At 42.1% G+C, this 11,579-nt stretch overlaps 1 protein-coding gene across 2 annotated transcripts; it reads right to left on the reverse strand.

The window, feature by feature from the left end:
• Nucleotides 1-630: 630 nt before the first annotated feature.
• On the reverse strand, nt 631-11,314 carry LOC135917872 (THAP domain-containing protein 1 A-like). 2 transcript variants are annotated; one of them, XM_065451483.2, is made up of 4 exons: nt 10,818-11,314; nt 6,628-6,715; nt 3,140-3,280; nt 631-3,072 (listed from the first exon to the last, which is right to left on the reverse strand). In XM_065451483.2, the coding sequence occupies exons 1-4, from the start codon at nt 11,145-11,147 to the stop codon at nt 2,972-2,974; spliced, it is 660 nt and encodes a 219-aa protein (XP_065307555.2). In that variant the 5' UTR covers nt 11,148-11,314; the 3' UTR covers nt 631-2,971. The 2 variants fall into 2 exon arrangements, with proteins under 2 accessions (XP_065307555.2, XP_065307556.2); XM_065451484.2 differs by having other exon boundaries at nt 3,140-3,247; nt 10,818-11,311.
• Nucleotides 11,315-11,579: the final 265 nt, after the last annotated feature.

Genomic DNA, 11,579 nt, shown 5'->3' on the forward strand with positions numbered 1-11,579 from the left:
ATACGTATACATTTCATTAGCTTTACATCACATGTGTACACCGCCACTGTAGTCGGAGACTGCACTAGTCTGTCCCCTTTGCTTTCAAAAGAAGGCGAGCTGCGTGCCAAGCTGCTTCTTCCTCATACCGTGTTCTTTCTCTGAACCACTAAATGATGTGATTCAGTGTTGGCAGAAGGCATTTAGCAAAAAAAAAACTACTTAATACTGAAACACCGCAAAAGAAGAAGAAAGGGGGGGAGGCTATTTCTGGTCTGTTGCCTATAGGCAACACTTTTCGATAAAGGGTTAACCAAGAAGTGTCCCAGTAGGATATCTCAGTAGAACAGGAAGCTATTGCTTGACTTGTACAATAAGCGTCCCGGAGGGTAATTGTTTCTCCAATGGTTCCTGCTCAATTTTAAAAAAAATGAAATACGCACTTTCATTTAACATACAAAACACTACCATTACCATAGCTTGGAAGATCATTTCATTTAATTTTGGTGGACCAACTCCAGCCGACCATGATGCATGCTGTACAAACACAGGACTACATGGGGTGCGGTATATCTTTATTTGAATTTTCACAGATGTCGCTGCTTGTAGTCCGACTGGCAGACGGCAGATTTAAGAAAGGAAAACTGCACAGTGACTAGCAACATCCTTTTATTTTGAAGGGCAATAGCTTCAATTCCAGAGTCTGCATTAAAGAAGAAAAAGAAAGCAAAAGGAGCACACATTTCTTGTGCAACATGGGTTAACTCACTGGTGTTCACTATGGGATTTCAGTTTTAGTCCGATAGTTTCCACAACAACCTTCATAGTTTCCTTTTTCTCGTATTTTTAGAGTAGCTGACAATAAGCTATAATGTTCAGCCAACAGCATACCACCACTAGGTGTGTCTCATCCTGCTATTGCTGTAAAGAAGATTTTGGCACACCAAAACAATTTAACAAAAGTGTAGTTCCAAGCATAGTGAAGATCCCAGAAGGGGCTCGAATCCACATTTGAGCCCCTAACTTCATTAATCAAAGATAGCTAGCACTGACCGTCACATGCGCGCAACAGAATGTTGTGGAATAGTACAACACATACCGAATCTCATTTTCCCACAAATTAGGCTTACCGTTTCACTAGAACATGTGCTACAGTCTTGAGTAATGCAGCTTGTCAAGGTGGAGCAAGGTAAGCTTAATGGAATTCAATAAGAAAAGAAAAGCTCAGATTGACAAGAGAACCACACAGGTTGGGTGCCCAAATACAATTCTTATATACTATGTGACAATGTGCATACCTTCCATAGATGTGTACACGTTTGAGTATTGGATTGTATGAACTTTATTAAAGTTCTTGCAGGATGCGCGTCGGCATGCATTGGGCATCTCCCACGCAGGGACCGACGGGGAGTACCTAGCAGCCACTGCACAGGCCTTCTAGACGGCCCATTGCTGGTCGGAGTAGCAAGCTTCGTAGGGTCTTCTCCCACTTGTCTGAGGTAGAGCCAGGCGAAGTGTTTTTACACTCCCAGAACATGCGTGCGAGTGTCACCACATGAAGGGGATGCCTCGTCGGGGTAGAAGTCCAGGATGGTGATGTGTAACGTGTATAATCGATATAACATTTGAGTACTCAACTTGTTTTACAGGCAGTTGTTCCCAGTGGCGGGAAGGTAAACAATTAAGTGGCGACTTATCCCGGATTTAACTAACTCTTTCCGGTGCACATTTTGTTTTTGAAGTGCCGCAATGAAGTGAACAAACTGTCGCAAAACATTGCATGACCGCTCCAGGCTCTATACGCACAACTGTGGAATGTCAAGATAGAGCACACTCCTCCTATTGCATTGATTATATTATAAAAGCACCCGTGCACTCATCAAGCACTGTTACAATTATTATATCATCGGAAAGGCTACAGTGTTAGGAAAAGGAAAGAGATAAAGTGTTGATTGTATTCATAACATACAGCTGTTATTACAGTGTTAAGAATGATTCCATTGTCTTTAGAATACATGTTTCTGTTGAAATGAACACCCTTATTAAGCAACCACTCCTCTCCTGTTGCTTGTACTGATGACTTGACGATCGCGCTACTGCTTGGCCAGAAGTGAAAGGTTGTCGACCCCTTGCAAACAGATGACAAGGCGAACTCATCAGTCTATTTTTTGTCATATCATGTGGGCAGATCTACAATCTGTATAGTTCTTGTGGGGATAAAAAATAAAGATTGGTTTCACTGACTGAAGCCCTGCTTGTCAAGGTATCTTATTTCATTCATGTTTCTGGATAGCGTCAAGGGCCCCAAACCAGTTCTGACATTCTAATACACTCCTCTCTACCTCTACCACATGACCGCCTTCCCACATTTCGCACACATATTTTTCCCACTTTGACTCTCCTAAACCTAATGCATTAAAATTCACAGATAATAAGATGCACATAAACTGAACTTCGTACATATGCAATATGACCTCATTCTACTTAAATGCGCAAAGTATTGTTTCACATGACCATTTTACTTAAACCATTGCCATGTTTGATTACTTTCATCACCAATGATGAATGAACAGTTCTTCATTTCTCATAATGTCTGCAGCTAATAACTAACTTGTGGACATGTCTGGGTCGTAAACTCAATTATTTTTATAAGCAAAAGTTACCTGATTTACAGTATGCTAAATTGATATAGCATTGCTATGTAATTACAATGACACACTAGAAGGTGCACAAGGCATTATCTTGTCACACTTACTTTATTTTAATAGAATATGAATGCCTTGCAACAAAATTATACACCTTTGACAGATTTATGTCATACATCAACATGCTTATCTTTGATAAATGTGTCACATGTGTGACAAATGCTTATGTAATGGTAGACTTTCACACAGTCTATCACCACTTACAGTTGGAAGGGGGCATTTGCAGCACACTTCAAAAGAAACACGTATGAACCTTTTATCGTTAGACCAGGTTAACCATTCAGTTTCTATCTCCTTTGCACATGCCCTCTTTTTCCTTTTCTTTTATGTGTGAGCTGGATGCCACACAAGGTCGTCGTCGAAATGACTTGTTTGCCAGTCTGCACGGCTGCAAGGAATAAAGAGGCACTTTGCAGTGGATGCAATCAAAAACACGAGATGCTAGACACCGTTACCTGCATTCCGAAGCATGGGCCTCTCTGTCATCAGGCCTTGGTTGCGCTTTGGGTGGTGTGTGTTTGTTCCAATGGAGATGGACTCTTTTTGGTTCACTTTGTCACAGCCTGCAGAATTCACGCTTTTTGTATGTGTGATGTCTGTGAAGCATGAGCAAAACGCAAGTATCAATACAAGAATGCTCCTCACTCCTATGGCTATAGAAGAACTTCACTTTGGCCTAGTTGGTATTTACTGCATATCATATTGACCGCAAATAAAGACGGGGACAGAGGGAGACACACATAAACAGCATACCGCCTGTGCTGTTTATGTGTGTCTCCCTCTGTCCCCGTCTTTATTTGCGGTCAATATGATATGCCTATGGCTATAACTGAGTAGAGTCATTCTAAATACACGTCAAACTTCACAAAGTCTCATCTGACACAAAAATAGCTTCACTATATCCGATATTTGTTTTAGGCATGTGTCTCTTGCACTGTAATAGCAGTGGGACAATTTTCATTTACTTCGTTTATATCCAATTATTTATCATTATCGCAATGACGATGATTACCAATAATTTGTTATATTTGTGTTCATTATATCATGGTTCGACTATTCGAAGAGCTCGTAAGACCTCGCAACTTACAAGTACTGGCACATTTTCAAATTTGTAGAAGCTTTTCGCATATGAAACGATGACAGCAACTATTAAAGTTGAACACCTGAAGAATATCTTCATCTGATAATATAGATGCTTTCGAAATGCCCCACCTGGCATTGTTGCAATTATCTTGACATCACGACACCTCAAAATTTGCTGACCTGTGGTGATAAGGGCCAGCCCTGATGATGGTATTAATAAAGTAGTAAACAAACGGGCAGTGCACATTGTGTTTCTGGCTATGCTCATCTATGGCAGCCACAGCAATCACCAAAACAATGTGGACAGGTGTGTAACAATATTGTTACTCGTCTACCTCTACTGTACCAAAGCCAAAAATCGTTCGTAGGATGAAGTATTACAGTAAACTATTTAATTTGCAAGCAGGTATTTTTTCCAGAGTTTAGAGGGATTTGGAGCTTCGTAGAAGATATAGTAACACACAGAATATGACATCAAAAATTTCATGTCAGTAGTCCTTAACTGCAAGTTAACCTCCACACTTTACACATGAAGGGTCGTTGGCCAGAGCTCTTGGAAACATCCTCGGCTTCAAGAAGCAAAAGTGGATACAAATTAAAGAATAAAAGCTGATGTGTGGTAATCAAGACTTAAATATTTCGAATTCAACACACCGACGCCTGCTGAAGGAGCTGCTGCACAAATTCTGACTGAAAGCAGCATGTCTCATCCCCGAATTTAAATCAGGCAGAAGTGTATGGGGAATTAAGCTATCCTTGCCAAATATTGGCATAAGTGGGCAGTGCTGCCCACTTATAATGGCTAACGAACAAGTGAAAAATGTACAATGTTTATTGTCTATTGCTGTCTCCTGACTGGCCTTGCACACTTCCATGTGTTAGCTTACACAGAAGTGCATGTAATTGCCACTGTTCACGTGAATGTGGCTGCTTTCTGTTGTACCGGTGCATTCCAACACATACTACAATAAGCTGTCTCTCACGAGAAAGTGCAAACCAGACTCTGTGAGAATATCTCAATCTCAAAAGTAAACACTCTCCAGTGCATGGCGACGTCCTTCAAGCTGATTCTGCCAGTAAAGGGGCCCAGAATATTGAAAAAGTTATCGTGCTTTGTCAAAACCAACTGTTAATCTGCTCAGTAAAGAATGACAGTGCAAAAGGGAGTGAATTGGCTTAGCATTGCTTGCACAAATGAAATTAGAAAGGATGCCAAGTCATGCAAAATTATAGTAGTTTTCTTTCTTTTTCGACATTCACAACACACAGCTGTCCTGCTAAAATTACAGTACAAATAATCATAGCACATATATTGCCTGCAAGTAAATTATAATATGTCCAGTTTAAAGCACTTCCTGGAGGGTGATCTAACAAATCTATATTGATCAACGTCAACGTCTGCCTTCGGCACCCCTTTATGACACCAGTGAACTATACTGGGAGTCATACAAATATAATGTGTAGTAATATTAGTGTCGACTATCACTTTCCAGTTACTTAAGTCAACTTACAGCATCAACTGCAAATGTCCATATTGAGTGACATTTTGCCATGTCCAGGGAAAACACAGGGAAGGCGGAAGATGAAAATTCAAGACAATGAGCAAATTGGGAACAAAGTGAAAGGAGGAGCCAACGTTTCGACAAGTGGACTTGTCTTCTTCAAGGCAACATATGCGACACACAGCTGTTGACACGTGATTGACAGACGGCCGTGTCATTGGCCTTGTGCACAGCACTCCTTTATTCTGAATTCTACACCCTCGCCGCTAACACACCTTCGCTCGTTGCCACACCCACCCATCTTACGCCCTCTCCTCTTTAAAAGAACTCCACCTTATATATACTATGGCGAGGAAAGCATATGTCGCCTTTAAGAAAAGCCCACTTGTTGAAACGTTGGCTCCTGCTTTCACCTTGTTCTTGTTTTGCTCATCATTTTGCCTATGTAGCACAGGCATCGCATAATGTGCCAATATTTGGCAAGGATAGCACAACTCCACATGCATTCCTGCCTGATTTAAATTGGGGGACGAGACATGCTGCTTCCAGTCAGAATTCGTGCAGCAGCTAAGTCACATTTCAGCAAAGAAAAAACACCGAGGCTTTCACAGGTGAGAGCAATTGCTTTAGTTAAACTTTATAATTTCCTTTTCTTATCACAGATTACACGCAATAAATACATCATCATTACACACATTAGACACATCATGCACAAAAAACTTGGGGACTTTTGCATAAAACACTGTACGTGGTCAATGTTGAGGTTTACTGTATACACAACATTTGTGAGAACACAGTTAAAATACACCTCTATTGTTTGTAATCCTCATAGCTGCCACATATCCCAATTCCTTGACACCCTAGAATATTACAGGATCCCAGCTCACCCTGAAAGTTTATAGGTATGGCAGTGTTACAGAAATTGCACTCCACTTTGACCATCCAAAATGTGAAATGCCAAGACACGTCATTGCTTTTCAATTTCTTCAGATTGTGCCATGGGTTACATTACTTTTGTCCTAATGTTCTGTGTCCTACCTGCCCTTGCTGACCATGAATTTAAATTATTCTTGACTTTTGCCAGGACAAATAAGTACACAGGCTTCATTTTTCTTCTTATTGCAATTAGGTCATGCGATAAAGCTTTGCGCAATGCATATTGTTTGCATAAATAATTTAGATTGTTTTCATATGCACTTGCCTTCTTCGTAATCTATGCTGTTTCTCATATGCATTTGTATGATTACGTGTTTTGTACCCCCCATTGTGCAGTACCTTCTGCAGGGTCCTTAAGACATTTGTATCTAGATATCAGACAAATAAACACGTAAATAAATAAATAATAGTCAATGACATACATTTCATATGCTTCTGGCACAAGTGTGACGTGGTGCTTCGAAGTGCTGCAGGTGACGATTCGTAAGCTGCCAAGGCCTCCTTGACGATCTAAAGAGAAATAGTAAAAACATTTGCTTTCTTCTGATGATAACCAGGGCCACGATTTTGTAGCTATGCCTTTTCCCGATGCTAATGCATTTCAGTGCTTTTCGTGTTAGTGAGTGGCCACGTCTGACGCTCCGCCCCAGTTTAAGCATCCACGAAGGCGAAAAGCACAAAAGGCATCAGCATCGAGAAAAGGCATTACTACAGAATCGCAGCCCAGTGTATATAAGACATGTGGCCCAGTGTACTCTTACAGGAATAGACAACACTCTGATATGTACAGCTTTTTGATGACCTAGACCAGAAAAAAAGATGTGTGGATTTTTTCTTCTTTTTTTTTTTGTCTCTTTCTTTAGCATGCCTCTTCTCAACCATATGGAATTCAGTGAAACGCTGGATTCCATTAACTCTTTCTGGTCCGCATCTTGTTTTTGAAGTATGGCATTTAAGTGAACAAGCAGCTCTCACAAAACAGTGGATGACCCCTCCAGGCTCTGTGTGCACAGCTGTGCAAGCCAAGATAGTGTATGCTCCTCCTGATGCACTGATGAAGGTAATGACATTTAAAGTTTGTCGGAAGCATCTTGAAAAAGTTATGATCGGGCCTGAGCTGCAAGAGTGAATAATATGTGTAAGGTGCTATCGTAAAATTAGGTGGAGGTCAGACGTTTGAATGTTCGCTCTCAGTAGGGCTATTTTTTTACCTACACTGGCTACACGAGCATAGCTAGTGTACAAAGTCACCATTTTTTTTACTTGGTGTACAAAAGTGTAGCTTCGCTCACCTATACAAAGCCACTTTCTTATAACTGCAGTGTAGCATGAAAGCTACACCATCTGCACTGCAGTTCCAACAGTCATAGGCAGCAGACAACAGGCAAGCAGGTTGGCACTGCAAACACATGGCGCCATTCTGTCTCATAGTGTCGGCACTGATATAGCGACAATAGTGAATATTCGCTACAAAGACGGTAGCGAAGTGCTGGCGTGACCACGTGTCAGAGAGGAAGGTGACCTCATCTTTATTATTTAATTAGAATTCACAATGTATTCAGCTGCAGTTTGTCCAGATTTGTTCATGAAACGAAACTCGCACATGGGCATTTATTTTCAGGCAAGGGCATTTACACAGCCAGTAAGTGCAAAATGAGGCAAAGTGTGGAGTCAGGCTCTTTTCGTCTGCTGATGCAGAAGACGACGCATAGCCTGCTCTGATTGGCTACGGATCAGTAAGCCTTCTGCAGGGCATAACGTAATAACCTCTGTCCGGCACTACACTCGTCTACACGAGCCTGCACGAAGCGCAGGTAAAAAAAATAGCCCTAGTATCAGTATGTCATCATGTAGCAGGTTCACTTTTTTTATGGATTGTACAATGTTCCACATCCAGCACACATATTTCTAAGTGGTTGGGTGGGTTCTTTCCAAGCATGCTAGACACGAAGTAGTTCATTTTCTTGTATCTGGCACTCCTGTACATGGTGCTCAAATGGCGTTCACATCCTGTAAATGTGACAAACTCACTGGAGAATTGAAAATTGTTAATCTGTTCTGCAGCAGTACGCTTTTCATGATGGTCACACAAACCATGTCGTGAGACTTACACACCAGGAGGCCAGGAAGCTGCACAATCGCACAGCATTTCAAACATGTAGCTGGCTCAAAACCACACCAGAATCAGGTCACTCAAGTCAGGTAAGCTGACAGCTTTCCTTCGTTCTCAGCATGCTAATATGATTACTAAGAACGCGTGGGTTAGTTTAGAGTGGCATGGGCTTTCATCTTTCTGTTGAACCTGCACTATCACTTGTACCACATTTAATTACCAACGTATGCTTATTGCATAGCTGCAAGTTGGGCAACATGTCTGGATGCCAGCCTGTATGGTCTTCTGTGTGTCATGGTGGCTGGTTCAAAATATCTGTAGTCTAATTTATGAGTGCAGTTTTGTGACTGCTTATGTCAAAGGAACTGACATGATTCACAGCCTTTTAATTTTAACACTGGGCACATTTAAAGCAACAAACAACAGCTCAGAACATGAATCGAGATAACCTCACTGATGGAAAGATTGCGTATTGTAGTGGCTAAAATGAATCACGTTTTTCTCATTGAAGGTGGATTTATATTTTTTATTCTTCACTGACGGTCGTGAAAAATGACCTTTGGCACCCCATACTGTAAAAACATGGTGCATAAGAGGCCTATCACGTGACCTTTTATTAAAATATGCAGTTCCTGTCCTTTTAATTAGTATTGAAATGCAGTACACTTTTTTCTGTTATAAGTTTTTTTATTGGTGCAAGCAGCAAGTGACTCTTGTTTCTCGCGCAGCACTTCTGATTCACCCCCCAAGATGATTGGGAACAAAATCCAAAATAAATCAGGAAGAAATAGAAAAAATAATAGCCCAGTACAAAATTCATGGGTTTCATTATACATATATCAGAGCATAACTTTAGTTAGAAGTTCAGTTACTTAAGTGTCTGGAATAATTAGAACTAATTAGAAATCACTGATTACCGCAAACCGAATCACAGAATCATAGCCTTTAGAGACCCGCCCCATGAGCACAAATTTGGCGAAATTCCTGGAAACCCGAAGTAGAAAGTGGGCATAGTGACGTCACTGATGACATCACACAAAAGAAGGTGACATGATATTTAACCGGCTAATTCATGGAAAATAGTTGCCTGGCATAGATTGAACATCTGCCTAGCAGAGCGGATGTGACGTCGCTTTCTGTTCTCCCCGTGCTCACCTGCTCGCTCGCTCACAACAGCTGCACATGCGCGCTTGTTACATGCTCCGACATCACCACCGGGGAAGGCGCATAAGGTGCACTTCATGCACCGCTCACTAGGGGGCTATGACCAGCCAGGTGGCACATGCTGTGCTTCCTCCTCGCCCTCCCTCGCTCCTCGCCCGTATATCTTGCCAGGAAGAAGGCGTTCGCTCACTTAACTTAAAGAACACCAATGCCAAGGTGCAAGGGCCACTAAGAGACACCTAAGTCAAAGATTAGGGTCGCCTACCACTTTTTCTAACTTACAATGTGCAGACAGGCCTTCATTTGCAGTGAGTAGAAAAGAGGCACTGCCTTCAGCTTTGTTTTCGATAGGTTGGCTTGGCTCGTCTATCAACAAAACGACGACAGGGGCCGGCCAGCCACATGACATAGGCCTATACATAGACAAAAACAGGGTACAAATATAGGAAATGTCTGCACAACAACGCAAACTTTTTGTACCAACTTTTTATTTCGAAAAGTGGTTGAAAAGATCAAAATGCAGATGGTTAACCACAGTTACACTCACTCCTGTGAAAGCATAACGCTGGGTGGATATCACAATTTGCGAGCCAGGCTATCGACATTGCTCTCACTTCTCAGCGTTGTTGGAGGAGGGACTCTTACTTCTTTTAGAGGCTGCTGAGATAGTAAAATCGTGGAAGTAAGCACGTGGAAGCAGAATTTTTCAATCCACATGCTTTTGTAAGTAACTGCTGCAGGTGCAACACTACCGAGCGTGAGCATTGCGTTGCGCCATAAAAAAACTAGGTCTTTAAAAATTGGTTGTCGGTCCCTTTACTCTGAAGACGCTGGTCTTAGTGGGATGCACTAATTAGTTTGTATGTTGCACGTTGTGGTATGTTTTGTGCATGCTGTGTCTTCGCAATGTGCACCATGCTTATTTTATTTCTCATCATATCTGGAGAAGCATCTTATGTGCACTGCCAGTCAATCCTCTCTAAGATTCTTTAACCTTGTAATGCCCCGCCTATCACATATGCTAACCTGAGTTTGATGCCTCAATATTCTGACTTAAGCGTGTAAAACTTAACGCAAAGCCCACAGTTAGCTTTTTCATACGCCAGAGTGAAGTTTCTGCAACTTAGTAAACAATTCAATTGCTAATTTTACTACACAGATTAAGTTTAAAATCAACAATAACATTCTGTCGTTTATTAATGCAGATGTACTCTCCATGGCTAGAAACTTAGGCGAATAATTTGTTCCAGTTTTCCTTGATGCACAACTGTGTTTGGGCATCAAACAGGGTTGAAAAGAAGCTCGCGCTTTCACTCTGTACACCGACATACGCACCTCCTTTCGCTGGCGTTTTTCGAAAGCTCCTCGAATCTTGTGCTCCTTTTTGCGGTTGTGGTCGAACACAGAGGGAACGGCGCCGGGCTTCAGAAGCTTCGTGAATGGTTGGAACCCCATTCGCAGGGCGATGCTCGGGTCGTGGACGTAGTCCTCGTCCCTGAAGTGCGCCGAGCAGAGTCTGCTGCTCGGTGTGGGCTGCCAGCAATCGCGCTTCATGGCCAGCACCCACAGCCTGCGCAGCTTGGGACACTTGGGGAACGTGTGGAAGCTCACTCCGGGCATCGGAGGCATGTTCCTGCACCCAACCGCAGAACAGGTCGTACACATGGCGCTATATTCAGTGAGTACTTGAAACAAGGCCCGCCCGGCTAGCTGTCACTTAAGAACAACACAGACGCCTCCTGAACGTAATCCCATCAATGCGTCACATCTGACGGGGCGCCGCTGTTGACGCTAATTTCCGCTAGGTGCTCGTGTCGTCTGCTGCTGATATCCATCATGCTACAGCAATAGCTAGAGCATTGTAACCCTACCCGCCGTACATAAAGTTCATAAGGTTGTTGTATTAAAAAATTACGTGTCAAGCCAGTATTTGTAGCACAAAAAAAAAAGCGTACACAAGCGATGCCCTCTTTTGGTATGTGTCATCTAGTTTTAACACGTGCCTAAAATACAGATTCAGCCATTCTTCTTCTGCGCAAAGTATTGAATTTTATAAAGTATCGTTTTTACGTAAATATTTATTTAGTGACCTAATGT

This window comes from Dermacentor albipictus, chromosome 10 (genome assembly GCF_038994185.2).
Source record: "Dermacentor albipictus isolate Rhodes 1998 colony chromosome 10, USDA_Dalb.pri_finalv2, whole genome shotgun sequence".
NCBI classification, from domain to species: Eukaryota; Metazoa; Arthropoda; class Arachnida; order Ixodida; family Ixodidae; genus Dermacentor; species Dermacentor albipictus.